This window comes from Panulirus ornatus, chromosome 25 (assembly GCF_036320965.1).
Source record: "Panulirus ornatus isolate Po-2019 chromosome 25, ASM3632096v1, whole genome shotgun sequence".
NCBI lineage: Eukaryota > Metazoa > Arthropoda > Malacostraca > Decapoda > Palinuridae > Panulirus > Panulirus ornatus.
Window position 1 is genome coordinate 22,289,970 of NC_092248.1, and position 17,274 is coordinate 22,307,243.

At 42.5% G+C, this 17,274-nt stretch overlaps 1 protein-coding gene across 3 annotated transcripts in view; it reads left to right on the forward strand.

Moving 5' to 3' along the window:
- LOC139757316 (solute carrier organic anion transporter family member 74D-like) overlaps positions 1-12,707 on the forward strand; it is an 89,645-nt gene extending 76,938 nt beyond the window's left edge. For all 3 annotated transcript variants that reach the window (XM_071677717.1, XM_071677716.1, XM_071677718.1), the window contains 5 exons: positions 4,763-4,855; positions 5,795-5,934; positions 7,000-7,103; positions 8,288-8,389; positions 9,715-12,707. In XM_071677717.1, coding sequence (XP_071533818.1) covers positions 4,763-4,855; positions 5,795-5,934; positions 7,000-7,103; positions 8,288-8,389; positions 9,715-9,887 — 612 coding nt within the window. In that variant the 3' untranslated portion in view covers positions 9,888-12,707. The remainder of the gene's footprint in view (positions 1-4,762; positions 4,856-5,794; positions 5,935-6,999; positions 7,104-8,287; positions 8,390-9,714) is intronic.
- The last annotated feature ends 4,567 nt before the right edge of the window (positions 12,708-17,274 follow it).

The window sequence follows — 17,274 nt, forward strand, 5'->3', positions numbered from 1 at the left end:
TCACCCTTCTGCATGTTCAGGCCCCGATCACACAAAATCTTTTTCACTCCATCTTTCCACCTCCAATTTGGTCTCCCTCTTCTCCTCGTTCCCTCCACCTCCGACACATATATCCTCTTGGTCAATCTTTCCTCACTCATTCTCTCCATGTGCCCAAACCATTTCAAAACACCCTCTTCTGCTCTCTCAGCCACGCTCTTTTTATTTCCACACATCTCTCTTACCCTTACGTTACTTACTCGATCAAACCACCTCACACCACACATTGTCCTCAAACATCTCATTTCCAGCACATCCATCCTCCTGCGCACAACTCTATCCATAGCCCACGCCTCGCAACCATACAACATTGTTGGAACCACTATTCCTTCAAACATACCCATTTTTGCTGTCCGAGATAATGTTCTCGACTTCCACACATTCTTCAAGGCTCCCAGGATTTTCGCCCCCTCCCCCACCCTATGATCCACTTCCGCTTCCATGGTTCCATCCGCTGCCAGATCCACTCCCAGATATCTAAAACACTTTACTTCCTCCAGTTTTTCTCCATTCAAACTTACCTCCCAGTTGGTTTGACCCTCAACCCTACTGTACCTAATAACCTTGCTCTTATTCACATTTACTCTTAACTTTCTTCTCTCACACACTTTACCAAACTCAGTCACCAGCTTCTGCAGTTTCTTACATGAATCAGCCACCAGCGCTGTATCATCAGCGAACAACAACTAACTCACTTCCCAAGCTCTCTCATACCCAACAGACTTCATACTTGCCCCTCTTTCCAAAACTCTTACATTCACCTCCCTAACCACCCCATCCATAAACAAATTAAACAACCATGGAGACATCACACACCACGGCCGCAAACCTACATTCACTGAGAACCAATCACTTTCCTCTCTTCCTACACGTACACATGCCTTACATCCTCGATAAAAACTTTTCACTGCTTCTAACAACTTGCCTCCCACACCATATATTTTTAATACCTTCCACAGAGCATCTCTATCAACTCTATCATATGCCTTCTCCAGATCCATAAATGCTACATACAAATCCATTTGCTTTTCTAAGTATTTCTCATATACATTCTTCAAAGCAAACACCTGATCCACACATCCTCTACCACTTCTGAAACCACACTGCTCTTCCCCAATCTGATGCTCTGTACATGCCTTCACCCTCTCAATCAATACCCTCCCATATAATTTACCATATAATTTACCATATAATTTATATATATATATATATATATATATATATATATATATATATATATATATATATATATATATATATATATATATATATTAACTTTCTAAAATGGGAAACAGAAGAAGGAGTCACGCGGGGAGTGCTCATCCTCCTCGAAGGCTCAGAGTGGGGTGCCTAAATGTGTGTGGATGTAAACAAGATGTGAAAAAAGGAGAGATAGGTAGTATGTTTGAGGAAAGGAACCTGGATGTTTTGGCTCTGAGTGAAACGAAGCTCAAGGGTAAAGGGGAAGAGTGGTTTGGGAATGTCTGGGGAGTAAAGTCAGGGGTTAGTGAGAGGACAAGAGCAAGGGAAGGAGTAGCAATACTCCTGAAACAGGAGTTGTGGGAGTATGTGATAGAGTGTAAGAAAGTAAATTCTCGATTAATATGGGTAAAACTGAAAGTTGATGGAGAGAGGTGGGTGATTATTGGTGCATATGCACCTGGGCATGAGAAGAAAGATCAAGAGAGGCAAGTGTTTTGGGAGCAGCTGAATGAGTGTGTTAGTGGTTTTGATGCACGAGACCGGATTATAGTGATGGGTGATTTGAATGCAAAGGTGAGTAATGTGGCAGTTGAGGGAATAATTGGTATACATGGGGTGTTCAGTGTTGTAAATGGAAATGGTGAAGAGCTTGTAGATTTATGTGCTGAAAAAGGACTGATGATTGGGAATACCTGGTTTAAAAAGCGAGATATACATAAGACTTTTGGATGTTAATGTGCTGAGAGGTGCAACTGGAGGGATGTCTGATCATTATCTTGTGGAGGCTAAGGTGAAGATTTGTATGGGTTTTCAGAAAAGAAGAGTGAATGTTGGGGTGAAGAGGGTGGTGAGAGTAAGTGAGCTTGAGAAGGAGACCTGTGTGAGGAAGTACCAGGAGAGACTGAGTACAGAATGGAAAAAGGTGAGAACAATGGAAGTAAGGGGAGTGGGGGAGGAATGGGATGTATTTAGGGAATCAGTGATGGATTGCGCAAAAGATGCTTGTGGCATGAGAAGAGTGGGAGGTGGGTTGATTAGAAAGGGTAGTGAGTGGTGGGATGAAGAAGTAAGAGTATTAGTGAAAGAGAATAGAGAGGCATTTGGACGATTTTTGCAGGGAAAAAATGCAATTGAGTGGGAGATGTATAAAAGAAAGAGACAGGAGGTCAAGAGAAAGGTGCAAGAGGTGAAAAAAAGGTCAAATGAGAGTTGGGGATAGAGAGTATCATTAAATTTTATGGAGAATAAAAAGATGTTCTGGAAGGAGGTAAATAAAGTGCGTAAGACAAGGGAGCAAATGGGAACTTCAGTGAAGGGCGCAAATGGGGAGGTGATAACAAGTAGTGGTGATGTGAGAAGGAGATGGAGTGAGTATTTTGAAGGTTTGTTGAATGTGTTTGATGATAGAGTGGCAGATATAGGGTGTTTTGGTCGAGGTGGTGTGCAAAGTGAGAGGGTTAGGGAAAATGATTTGGTAAACAGAGAAGAGGTAGTGAAAGCTTTGCGGAAGATGAAAGCCGGCAAGGCAGCAGGTTTGGATGGTATTGCAGTGGAATTTATTAAAAAAGGGGGTGACTGTATTGTTGACTGGTTGGTAAGGTTATTTAATGTATGTATGACTCATGGTGAGGTGCCTGAGGATTGGCGGAATGCGTGCATAGTGCCATTGTACAAAGGCAAAGGGGATAAGAGTGAGTGCTCAAATTACAGAGGTATAAGTTTGTTGAGTATTCCTGGTAAATTATATGGGAGGGTATTGATTGAGAGGGTGAAGGCATGTACAGAGCATCAGATTGGGGAAGAGCAGTTTGGTTTCAGAAGTGGTAGAGGATGTGTGGATCAGGTGTTTGCTTTGAAGAATGTATGTGAGAAATACTTAGAAAAGCAAATGGATTTGTATGTAGCATTTATGGATCTGGAGAAGGCATATGATAGAGTTGATAGAGATGCTCTGTGGAAGGTATTAAGAATATATGGTGTGGGAGGAAAGTTGTTAGAAGCAGTGAAAAGTTTTTATCGAGGATGTAAGGCATGTGTACGTGTAGGAAGAGAGGAAAGTGATTGGTTCTCAGTGAATGTAGGTTTGCGGCAGGGGTGTGTGATGTCTCCATGGTTGTTTAATTTGTTTATGGATGGGGTTGTTAGGGAGGTAAATGCAAGAGTTTTGGAAAGAGGGGCAAGTATGAAGTCTGTTGGGGATGAGAGAGCTTGGGAAGTGAGTCAGTTGTTGTTCGCTGATGATACAGCGCTGGTGGCTGATTCATGTGAGAAACTGCAGAAGCTGGTGACTGAGTTTGGAAAAGTGTGTGAAGAAGAAAGTTAAGAGTAAATGTGAATAAGAGCAAGGTTATTAGGTACAGTAGGGTTGAGGGTCAAGTCAATTGGGAGGTGAGTTTGAATGGAGAAAAACTGGAGGAAGTGAAGTGTTTTAGATATCTGGGAGTGGATCTGGCAGCGGATGGAACCATGGAAGCGGAAGTGGATCATAGGGTGGGGGAGGGGGCGAAAATCCTGGGGGCCTTGAAGAATGTGTGGAAGTCGAGAACATTATCTCGGAAAGCAAAAATGGGTATGTTTGAAGGAATAGTGGTTCCAACAATGTTGTATGGTTGCGAGGCGTGGGCTATGGATAGAGTTGTGCGCAGGAGGATGGATGTGCTGGAAATGAGATGTTTGAGGACAATGTGTGGTGTGAGGTGGTTTGATCGAGTGAGTAACGTAAGGGTAAGAGAGATGTGTGGAAATAAAAAGAGCGTGGTTGAGAGAGCAGAAGAGGGTGTTTTGAAGTGGTTTGGGCACATGAAGAGGATGAGTGAGGAAAGATTGACCAAGAGAATATATGTGTCGGAGGTGGAGGGAACAAGGAGAAGAGGGAGACCAAATTGGAGGTGGAAAGATGGAGTGAAAAAGATTTTGTGTGATCGGGGCCTGAACATGCAGGAGGGTGAAAGGAGGGCAAGGAATAGAGTGAATTGGATCGATGTGGTATTCCGGGGTTGACGTGCTGTCAGTGGATTGAATCAGGGCATGTGAAGCGTCTGGGGTAAACCATGGAAAGCTGTGTAGGTATGTATATTTGCGTGTGTGGACGTATGTATATACATGTGTATGGGGGGTGGGTTGGGCCATTTCTTTCGTCTGTTTCCTTGCGCTACCTCGCAAACGCGGGAGACAGCGACAAAGTATAATAAAAAAAAAATATATATATATATATATATATATATATATATATATATATATATATATATATATATATATATATATATATATATATATAGAGAGAGAGAGAGAGAGAGAGAGAGAGAGAGAGAGAGAGAGAGAGTCTTTGTTTTAGGCCAGTCAATACTTACTGTAGGATACAGGAAGGTTGTCATGAATGTAAAGACGTTGGAAATTGGATAATGAAAGTAGCAGAGGACCCGTACATGATCGGCCATCACCTCACACCACTCAGATAGATGCACCCGCGTACCTTCTGAGATGGAAAGGTTAAACTAATTCATTCTTTTCCCGCTTGCAGGTATTCAGTGGGTGCAAGTGTATCAGCAATACGTCCACTCCACCATCAGATATCTTTACTACGCCGCCCGCCAGCACTACCTTACCGCCAGAGGTAAGAGAATCAGACATGCCTTGTGTAACCCGAGCATAGTGTGAGGAATGAATGACACTGGTACTGAAGAGCTGGCTGATGAACCAAGTTTTCATGTGAGCAGTTTTTTTTTTCTTTTCCGTTAGATGCCTCTCTACATAAGAGGCTTGCGCACACACACGCGTTCACCATCGCTGACATGGTCTTCCAGGAGTTGATTTTTTTAAATTTTACTTTCAACGGGATGGACTGCAGGTACATTTTCAGACTTTGAGTTATTGCTTTATGACAGTATGTTGACTGTGATGAACGGCCTTTAACTGCTCTTGCTGGGTGACTTTTCCGGAGAGCTGTGTCACCTGTTAACATACCTTGAGTACGACGGTGCGATCCTTTGAGTACGACGGTGCGATCCCTTGAGTACGGCGGTGCGATCCTTTGAGTACGACGGTGCGATCCTTTGAGCGTGAGGGCACAATGCATGTTTACGACGGCACGGTACTTGAACGTGACGGTATGATTCCTTGGTACAAGGCTACGACCCGTACCAACTCTCAAGAACGAATGTGATGTCGTAAATACACATTGTCCTTGAACATATGTCCCTCATACTCTTGGTCACTAACCTTCTTCCTCATTATCCTTTTCCTTTACTCAGCTTAGAGGCTCCAGGTCCAGCAGATTTTGTACTCATTACTCACATCTTCATTGCAAAGGACTTCAGCACTCTACCCTTATCTTCACTACGTTAAGCTCATTATAATTTCAGTGAAAATAAGAGTTTTCTGAGGAAGATGTAGTGCATTTCAGATTCATGATCGCAGTTTATTGAAGTTGAGGATATGTGTGATGAATCAAGTTACACTTCTAAATATATGTCAGATGAGGAACTGCCCCAGAGCCAGGGCCGCTGTAACCCTCTGCAATGACGATTTGATTCCTTTCGGTCAATGTTTACAGACTGGCGATGGGTTTGGGTATGGGACGAGCGGTTACTGCCCCGAGCCGTGCGACACCTTCTTCTACTACCTCATCATTCAGATCATCATCAAGACTGTGTCCTCGACCAGCAGAGCGGGCAGTAGTCTGCTTCATATTAGGTAAGTCATAGTTTACAAGATTTTTTTTTCTTTTCAATTGTATATGTTTTGATGCGACGCCAATCATGATGTAAACTAATCTTTTTTTCCACTATAATGTTCCTTAGTATCTTACAGCACTAGACCCTTACTGAATTTTTTGGCATTAAAATCCAGTTATGATATTGGTATATTCCATTTATTGTACATGGATAAGAACTCTGGCGTTTGTGGTGAATAACAGGTAGTCTTATTCCAACCATCGGAACCTACAGGGAGAAAATACAGTTCATGAACTAGTATATCTTCTTATATTCCTGTAAGTTTTTGTATAATTAATAACTCAGTAAGAACATGTTATTCCCCTCAGTATATTTTCTGATATGGAAAATAAAGTTTAACAGTGATGTACTTGTTAGCACAAACGGGAAACGGTTATTTAAGAGATACTTATCATCATAATAATATATCTCAAGGCGAAAAAAAAAGAAAAAACAAAATTATTGTCACAAGCAACTGAAAGTAGGTAGAAAATATGGACGGTCAGGACCTGTAGGGTCTGTATGAATGGTCAGAACCTGTAGGGTCTGTATGAATGGTCAGAACCTGTAGGGTCTGTATGAATGGTCAGAACCTGTAGGGTCTGTATGAACGGTCAGAACCTGTAGGGTCTGTATGGACGGTCAGAACCTGTAGGGTCTGTATGAACGGTCAGAACCTGTAGGGTCTGTATGGACGGTCAGAACCTGTAGGGTCTGTATGAACGGTCAGAACCTGTAGGGTCTGTATGGACGGTCAGAACCTGTAGGGTCTGTATGGACGGTCAGAACCTGTAGGGTCTGTTACCAGCACTTGAGTCATGAGCCTTATAGGACTGAAGCTACTGACTGACTCTTGATTGAGTTTTGCGTCCACAAGAACAATAGTTTTGCGTGAAGTGTTCCCTCAACACACTAATATAATCGATTATCTACCAACCTGAAGGACACGGTTGAAGTTGCCAAGATTTATAAGAATAACAATTGTATCGACTAGCCTGAAGGAGGAGGGCCAGTGTTCCATTACCCGAACTTCTCTTCTTCGCAGGTCTGTGGCGGATGAAGATAAGGGCCTGGCCTTGGGTGCGCTCACTGTCTTCATCAGCTTCTTCGGCTTCATTCCAGCACCTATCATAATGGGCGCGATCATAGGTGAGTGGCTGACAGCTACATGCTATGGATGAACGTGGCTGACCTGGAATTACGATATGTTGTTTTTAGAAAGACTTTGACTGATGGTCTGCTTTTAAGTGCCGTCAGTGTAGATCCTAGCCGCCACTATCTACCTGTTATGCTAAGTCATGCAAGTCATTAACATTTACTCAGCGATAGCATGACATTCTGACGGAGATGTAGATAAAGTGCGGTATCGAGAGCTGCATTCTTATCTACGTTCTTATCTGGATCTCAAGAGTTTAGGTCAGATTATCTTATGGTTCGAATCGGAAAAAACTCGTAATGACTCGTTACATTTGGGAAGACAGTGCGTCCTTCTGCTTCTACTGATTGAAAGTGTTCGATGTGTTGACTGATGAAAGTGAAACCACCACGTTTCGAACACTTGGGGTGCTTCCGCTCAAACAGTCTTTTCCATTGGTAAATAAGCCTAATAGTTTTCACTACCATTCACGATGAAAAACTTCTTTTTACACTACGAGGTGAAGAAAATGTGTGTGTGTGTGTGTGTGTGTGTGTGTGTGTGTCGGGGGGGGGGGGGTCTTCTTTCATGGACCAGCATTGTCATCCAGATTGACCGAAGCCAGTATATACGTCTACCTGGGTCTTGTCATTATTGCAGTTTCTGAAGTAGATATGATCGTTGTATGTCTTACGGCTGCGCGATGGAAACCAGAGGGTCAACGAAAATCATATCAAAGAATTTGTTACATTTACCAAAATACCATAACATCTGTGAAGTTGATTACAAACTTTAAATACATTTTCTCCGTAAGTAACCTGAGAACAGTGTATCGAAAATGAGGCAGTATTAAGGAGCCTTAGGACCCTAATTATGGGACTCCTTTAGCTTTCAATGCTACGCTCCACGCTGAAGCAGGCCAAAGTGAGTTACTTTCAGACGAGATCCTCAGCGTTGTACTACACTTTTTGCGCCACTGACGATGGAAAAGTAAACATAAGGTGACTTCTTGCCAGCGGTGCTTTCCCTTACAGGTGGAGCCCGCTAACACTCATGAGGTAATGGATAGAGTTATTTAACGTAAAACAAAGAAAAAAATATATCAGAAAATCAATTCAATTCACAAATCAGTTCGAAAAGTCGGTACTTTTGTTGATGTGACGATTGAGACCCATTTTCTTCTTCATTTTTCTCCCAGATTCGTCGTGTCTGTTGTGGGAAAAGTCTTGTGGTATATTTGGCAACTGTTGGCTCTACGACTCGGACAAGTTCAGGATCATAATACACCTTGTACCTGCAGGTAGGTCTCAAGTGAAAGGTTGCCATCCCTGTGTTAAGGGCAGGTCTGGTAGGTTGTCATACCTGTTTTTGGAGCAGGCCTGGTAGGTTGCCATACCTGTGTTAGGTTCAGGTTTAGTGGATCACCATACCTGTGTTAAAGCCAAGTATAAAGAACAGGTCTGGTAGATCACCATGCCTATGGCAGAAGCAGGTCTGGTGGGAGCTCTAAGATAGAGTGGACGTTACAGTAACACCAAGTATGTTCATTGAGTCAAGAGGTGGAATTACAGAACCGGCAAAGGAGAGAGGAAAGTTGCGATGGTGAGATAGGTAGAAACCGGGTCTTGGAGGCATTAAACTTAACAAGATTTCGTCTACCTCACTGAGACATCCTGTCCAAGTCTGAGTTTATAGAGGAAGTTCTGTTGAGATGAGATGCAGATCGAGTGAGAGGAGAAGGAGTAGAATTAAAGGACGTCGTTAGCGTGTGAGTGCATTTGGTTATTTGTGAAAAGCAGGAAATCCTTGATAAAATGGAGAAAGAGTGTAGGGAATAGGACAGAACCTTGAGGGACACTGCTGTTGATAGAGAAAGGTGGGGAGGCTGATCCATCATCAACCACGGAGATAAATCGGCCAGAGAGTGTAGATGTACGGTGCGAATTATTCACAGCGATGTCGTCTTGTTTCGAAAGTAAAATGTTTTGTGTCATTTAAGACTAACAATCATGGGCGGAGTTGATGGAAGCTAACCAGAGACTGCGGATGTAGACGGTGGATGAAGCAATGCACTGATCCACCATGAGGGTGCAGGAGGTTTTGTTGTCTGGATCGTACCCCAAATGTGTGATCGTTGACGACCTGGTTACAGAGAGTCTCGTTATCGACTAGGTAACGCAAAGCGCGACTGATGATCTCTGATGGAGAGGACCGGGCAAGTTCCTTATGTAAACGAGGTGCTCTAAGTCAGAGGTGATTGAAAACCCCAGGTAAAGTAGTACTTACTGGAAAAGCAAAGAAATAAACTTTTCAAGTGTTACATTTTGGTTAACCAGATCATGGCTTGGACTGATCATTATATTGCAGTTAATCGTCTTCCTTTCTGCTCTTGTGTATGTTAATTTTAGTAGAATGTATTGAAGACTCTTGGAGTTAACTTGGATGTAGCATACAGTTTATATCAAGTATGTTGTGACTGTAACTTCTGTTACTAGTATTTTAGATGGATGTGTCTCAACATTTTTCCATGCTTCTCTCATTCATAACCGTGGACATCAGTTGTCGACCATTCATCATTTCACCAGGGAAATGGTTACTGATAGTGGACTTGCTTTCCGCCCTCAGCATTGACTCTAGTCTCGGTGATCGGCGACATTGTCGTGTTCTGCTACAGCCATCAGCTGGACCTTTACGGTGAGCAGGAAGAGGACATAGAGATGGACACAGCAGAAGGCAAGACAGAGGAGTCAAAACTCTTGAGCACCCATGAAGACGAGGATTCTGATGACCCCAAGTAGTGATCCCTGAACACCCATATGGACGAGGATTGTGTTGATCTCAAGTAGTACCCCTGAGCACCTATAAGGACGAGGATTATGTTGACCCCAAGTAGTGGCCCCTGAACACCCATAAGGACGAGGATTGTATTGAGCTCAAGCAGCGAAATTCCAGCCTTCGAGAACGTACATCAGAGGACCTGATGTCTCGAAGCAGCATCAAACTCTTGCTTTGGTTTTCAGAACCGCATATGGTAACAGGATTTCAGGTGCTTCATTTCATATACTCCTATACCACGAGTTTCATACATCGTATGAACCTTTGGCAAAACCTGCTTCAGTTCGTAACATGGAACTTGTTTCATATATCTCCCTGTATTTGATATATCCCCCAGACTTGTGTAAGACTTCGCCCAGATCATGTCCGTGAATGGAACCACCAAAATTATGGTTTACCAGATATCGAATCAATGTCAGCAGCGTTTACTGTAACCTCATTTGAAGCTCTGTTAATCCATGTCTTTCTCACGACTGGCTTTATACAGCTATAGGTCTACACTAATAAGTCGGTCCTGTCTGTTGACACGCCGGAAAAGATACTGTCCACAGGACGATTGCTTCTCGTACACAAGTGCCAATAATTAAAGATAGATTTCTTTTTCTTATGTTAGTTGAGACGGCACGGACAGCCTAGGCTTCCTGCTTAGGTGATATATTTTAGGGAAGATTTTGTATCATATTATGCACTACTGAAAGTAGTTTCGGTCTTTTCTGTCTGTGGATCCATGCACACGACAGTTGACCCCCATAATAAGTTGCCAATAACTGATGTGTTTCCTTAGCAGAATTAAAATTCCTGTCTAATAGCGTGATATGTTATGTTTAGACATAAATTTGTGCCAGCAATAAGGGAGGTATACACTGAAAAAAATGACGGGGGAGAACTGGTTATACCATTGATGAATGCCGGTCCGCCGTTCTCCATTGAAACTTGTCGAAGCGTCTACTCATTGTAAATCAGAGACCAAAGGTCAGTGATCAACTGATCCGGAGCAGGCAGACGAGGCCCCTAATCTTCTAGTAAATAATAAAGTGCCATGTGATGTACGTTAGCAAAGAGGACATAGAGACGCTGTGGTTTAATGTACTTAGTCTCATCAAACAACTTCATTTCTCAGCGTCGTCTGCAGTATTATTATGCGAGTTGCAAAAGTATTGTAGATAACCTGACTGCGCCACCAGACTAGAATGCTCTTCAGACCTTGAACTTGCATTGGGCCAGCGACGTGAGGATCTGTTTAACTTTGGTCAGTTAACGTTGACCACTGCCACTTGTGGCCTCCCGTCACTAACTCCGTCCAGGGCCGAAATGCTCAACAAGGCATCGTAGTTTTTACTTCCTAAATGCAGGACAGAACGCAGCAAGACGCCAGCCATTCCGCATGTAACATCACTTCTCAAACCGAAGTGGAGTAAAACATACCTACATTGTATCGTATCTGTTTGTCTTTTGTCGTTCTTAGTCTTAAGGACGTAATCTTCTGTTGAAAGTGATGAATATTGTGTATTTTTGTTAGTCTTCTTATACTCTGAGATTATACCGTGTTATGTACCAGATACGAATTGATTATGTTTTTATGATGATCTATGTATTTGCATAAATGTTAAAACTTTACAAAAGTTGATGTCTGGCTGGACCAGTTATCACTGTTAAATGTATCCTTGTGCGTGTGTGTGTATGATGGTGTTGTAGGATAACACATGGAACGTATGAAGTCAGTCGTTGATTGAAACTTTCAGTTTTCGTGGAACTTCCAACGAAAACGAATGCAGTTGTTAACAAGGAACAGTTTGATGTATCAGGTAAAGAACCAGAGAATCTGAAGGACATAATTACGTGTACTTCCGTGAGGTGTTGCTTGGTAACTGAACCTGCCTATGTATGTAGTCAATCGAGGCCTAGGGAGGAAGACAACTTGACACTTTCCGATGGAGGAAGACAACCTGACACTTTCCGATGGAGGAAGACAACCTGACACTTACAGAGGAAGAAACCTGACCCCTTCTTAGGGAGGGAGACATTCTGACCCCATTGTAAGGGTGGAAGACAATCGAGTCCACACCGGAAAGGAAGAGAGCCTAACTTCCTCTTGGAGTGGAAGATAACCTAACGCCATGCTCTGAGAGGAAGACAACCGTCGCCTTTAGAGAGAGGAAGACAATCTGACCTCTACCGTTAAGGAGGACAACCAGGACCTCTCCTAGGGAGGAAGGCAATGTGTGCCTCTACAAAGGAGGGAGAGTACTTGCCCCATCTCCAGGAGGTATCGAGGTTGTTTTCTGAAGCGGAAATATAATCATAGATATTCAGGTGTGGCTGACCTCAGATCCTGTACATAAGTTTAGGCTTCTTTAGCCTATCAATCTCCAGGATCATGGACGCCCTCCGTCGACGTCAATGTGCATCCACGAACCGAAAAATCTTCCAACACCTTCTTCCGGCAGCGAGGATAACTCTTAGATCACGTCCACCCTGACTATACCAGCGGCCCTTGTTTGGTCTTGTTTGCGGATTGTGTGTCCATGCCAGATGGATTATGGGAGCAAGAGGGGACGATAGAAAGACTGAATTAATGTTTTTATGTCATATGGATTTGTCTTTGAGGTCTGGAAGTCTTAAATGTTTCTAAATAACCTCAATAGTGGCAATCGTGTTCCAGTATCGGATTGCTTCCCTGAAGGTAATACATGATACAGAATATCATTAATGTATCGTAGGTGATGCGTCAAATGCATGCGGAAGCATCAATTGGACGACCTCAATAAAATCATTGGAAATACTTTAGTCTCACATTATTTAACCTCACACTGGAGGTAAATTCCTACATCTAGTTCCATAAACTGTGATTCCCATTCTTCTGAACAATTAGTAAACCATTGGTCTATTTCTACTTTTCTTTTTTTTAATGTGATTCATCATTTAGAGTATGAGGAAAAGTGCCGATATATATTGGATATCGAAGCAGAGAACGAATAAAATGTGTTGGGTAATGGAACAAACTGGATCCAGTTATGAGGTTGGGGGCAAAATGCCCTTTGCAGACGGGATCTGGTGACTAAGATTTTGGTAGTAATGGCAAAAGGCCGCACTGTGGCTACCTAGCACTACCTTCTACTTACAGGAATTGTGTTACTAAATGTCACTATATTTCATGCACCATCGCCTTGGGGCCAACAAGCCACGAACCAATACTCTTAATGTATTTACTGTATTCATTTTTTCTTTTTGCTGAACACTTGCGAAAAAAAGATATTGTCCACATCCCACTTCGTCATTTTCAGTCGTTTTTGTTCGATAATTTCATCAACTGATTTAAGAAAAAATTCCAGCTAAGTAGTGCTTTCGACGTAAGGAGGCCAGGACGTGGCGTTTGTTAAGAGTGGCGTCGCAGTCACATCGCTGGACCCACTCCTTCCCCATCGCCACACACACAGCGAAGGTGTTACGGTATAGTTCGCTTGGTGGAGGCAGCTCAACGTTAACGGCCTTAATGACCCTGGCAACTGGTAGTCCCAAAGCCCAAACTTAACCAGGATCCGTCTGTCTTGTTTGAGGTATTCAGTAAATCACTTTCGTAAACTAAAGTTCATCGATCGATCGAAATTGAGCCGTGACGTTGATGATATATATATTTTCTTTAGGGAGAAAGAAAACTTCCCACGTTTTCCATACGTGTCGTAAAAGGCGACTAAAAGGGGAGGGGGCGGGAGGCTAGAAATCCTCCCCTCCAGTTTTTAATTTTCCAAAAGACGGAACAGAGAAGGGGACCAAGTGAGGATTTTCCCTCTAAGGCTCAGTCCTCTGCTATTAACGCTACCTCGCTAACGCTCATCCTCCTCGAAGGCTCAGATTGGGGTGTCTAAATGTGTGTGGATGTAACCAAGATGAGAAAAAGGAGAGATAGGTAGTATGTTTGAGGAAAGGGACCTGGATGTTTTGGCTCTAAGTGAAACGAAGCTCAAGGGTAACGGGGAAGAGTGGTTTGGGAATGTCTTGGGAGTAAAGTCAGGGTTAGTGAGAGGACAAGAGCAATGGAAGGAGTAGCACTACTCCTGAAACAGGAGTGGTAGGGGTATGTGATACAGTGTAAGAAAGTAAACTCTAGATTGATATGGGTAAAACTGAAAGTTGATGGAGAGAGATGGGTGATTATTGTTGCAAATGCACTTGGGCATGAGAAGAAAAATCATGAGAGGCAAGTGTTTTGGGAGCAGCTGAATGAGTGTGTTAGTGGTTTTGATGCACGAGACTGGGTTATAGTGATGGGTGATTTGAATGCAAAGGTGAGTAATGTTGCAGTTGAGGGAATAATGGGTATACATGGCGCGTTCAGTGTTGTAAACGGAAATGGTGAAGAGCTTGTAGATTCATGTGCTGAAAAAGGACTAGTGATTGGGAATACCTGGTTTGAAAAGAGAGATATACATAAGTATACGTACATGAGTAGGAGAGATGGCCAGAGAGCGTTATTGGATTACATGTTAATTGATAGGCGCGCGAAAGAGACTTTTGGATGTTAATGTGCTGAGAGATGCAACTGGAGGGATGCCTGATCATCATCTTGTGTAGACGAAGGTGAAGATTTGTAGAGGTTTTCAGAAAAGAAGAGAGAATGTTGGGGTTAAGAGAGTGGTGAGAGTAAGTGAGTTTGGGAAGACTTGTGTGAGGAAGTACCAGGAGGGACCGAGTACAGAATGGAAAAAGGTGAGAACAAAGGATGTAAGGGGAGTGGGGGAGGAATGGGATGCATTTAGGGAAGCAGTGATGGCTTGCGCAAAAGATGCTTGTGGCATGAGAAGCGTGGGAGGTGGGCAGACTAGAAAGGGTAGTGAGTGGTGGGATGAAGAAGTAAGATAATTAGTGAAAGAGAAGAGAGAGGCATTTGGACGATTTTTGCAGGGAAAAAATGTAATTGAGTGGGAGATGTATAAAAGAAAGAGGCAGGAGGTCAAGAGAAAGGTGCAAGAGGTGAAAAAGAGGGCAAATGAGAGTTGGGGTGATAGAGTATCATTAAATTTTAGGGAGAATAAAAAGGTGTTTTGGAAGGAGGTAAATAAAGTGCGTAAGACAAGGGAACAAATGGGAACTTCAGTGAAGGGGGCTAATGGGGAGGTGATAACAAGCAGTGGTGATGTGAGAAGGAGGTGGAGTGAGTATTTTGAAGGTTTATTGAAAGTGTTTGATGATAGAGTGGCAGATATAGGGTGTTTTGGTCGAGGTGGTGTGCAAAGTGAGAGGAATAGGGAAAATGATTTGGTAAACAGAGAGGAGGTAGTAAAATCTTTGCGGAAGATGAAAGCCGGCAAGGCAGCGGGTTTGGATGGTATTACAGTGGAATTTATTAAAAAGTGGTAGAAGTGGTAGAGGATTTGTGGATCAGGTGTTTGCTTTGAGGAATGTATGTGAGAAATACTTAGAAAAACAAATGGATTTGTACGAAGCATTTATGGATCTGGAGAAGGCATATGATAGAGTTGATAGAGATGCTCTATGGAAGCTATTAAGAATATTTGGTGTATGTGGCAAGTTGTTAGAAGCAGTGAAAAGTTTTGATAGAGGATGTAAGGCATCTGTACGTGTAAGAAGAGTTGAAAGTGATTGGTTCACAGTGAATATAGGTTTCCGGCAGGGGTGTGTGATGTCTCCATGGTTGTTTAATTTGTTTATGGATGGGGTTGTTAGGGAGGTGAATGCAAGAGTTTTGGAAAGAGGGACAAGTATGCAGTCTGTTGTGGATGAGAGAGCTTGGAAGTGAGCCAGTTGTTGTTCGCTGATGATACAGCGCTGATGGCTGATTCATGTGAGAAACTGCAGAAGCTGGTGACTGTGTTTGGTAAAGTGTGTGAAAGAAGAAAGTTGAGAGTAAATGTGAATAAGAGCAAGGTTATTAGGTACAGTAGGGTTGAGGGTCAAGTCAATCGGGAGGTAAGTTTGAATGGAGAGTGACCGGAGGAAGTGAAGTGTTTTAGATATCTGGGAGTGGATTTGGGTGCGGATGGAACCATGGAAGCGGAAGTGAATCATAGGGTGGGGGAGGGGGCGAAAATTCTGGGAGACTTGAAGAATGTGTGGATGTCGAGAACATTATCTCGGAAAGCAAAAATGGGTATGTTTGAAGGAATTGTGGTTCCAACAATGTTGTATGATTGCGAGACGTGGGCTATAGATAGAGTTGTGTGGAGGAGGGTGGATGTGCTGGAAATGAGATGTTTGAGGACAATAAGTGGTGTGAGGTGGTTTGATCGAGTACATAATAATAGGGTAAGAGAGATATGTGGTAATAGAAAGAGTGTGGTTGAGGGAGCAGAAGAGGGTGTTTTGAAATGGTTTGGTCACATGGAGAGAATGAGTGAGGAAAGATTGACCAAGAGGATATTTGTGTCAGATTTGGAGGGAACGAGGAGAAGTGGGAGACCAAATTGGAGGTGGAAAGATGGAGTGAAAAAGCTTTTGAGTGATCGGGGCCTGAACATGTGTGATGAGGTGGTGATAGGAATGAATAAAGGCAGATAGTATGAATTATGTGCATGTATATATATGTATATGTCTGTGTGTGTATATATATGTATACGTTGAGATGTAAAGGTATATATATTTGCGTGTGTGGACCACATACATGTGTATGTGGGTGCGTTGGGACATTCTTTCGTCTGTTTCCTAGTGCTACCTCGCTGACGTGGGAGACAGCGACAAAGCAAAAGAATCACAATTTTGCGCGTGATCAAGATATTCCTATGAGTCCAAGGGGAAAATGAAACACGAAAAGTTCCCAAGTGCACTTTCGTGTAATAATCACATCATCAGGGGAGACACAAGAGAGAAATATAAGTCAGTTGATATACATCGAAGAGACGAAGCTAGGGCGCCATTTGGTAAACATGCGATTGTCTAACATATACAACGAGCCTTCATAAACTTATCATTTTACAAATTTTATCAACAATAAAGTTATCTAATTTGTATAGACCATCACTAATATTAAGATTATGATTCTTTGTGCATTTAATAATAGAAGATTCAATTATCTTTCTCTTGGTAATAGAGTTAGAGTTAATAACTGAGATGGCATTACTCCAGTCAATACAATGATCATAGTTTTTAACGTGATTGAATAAGGCATTTGATTCTTGTTCCGTTCTTATACTATATTTACGTTGCTTAGGTCTAACAGAAAGATCCTTACCAGTCTGCCCAACATAAAATATATCACAATTTCCACATGGCACTTTATAGATGCATCCAAGAGAAGTTTTCTGGTGAATTCCTGATTAAGATATTATTTATAGTATCATTGTTGCTGAAGGTAACATTTACATTAAAGGATTTAAGGAACATGGGAAGTTTAGT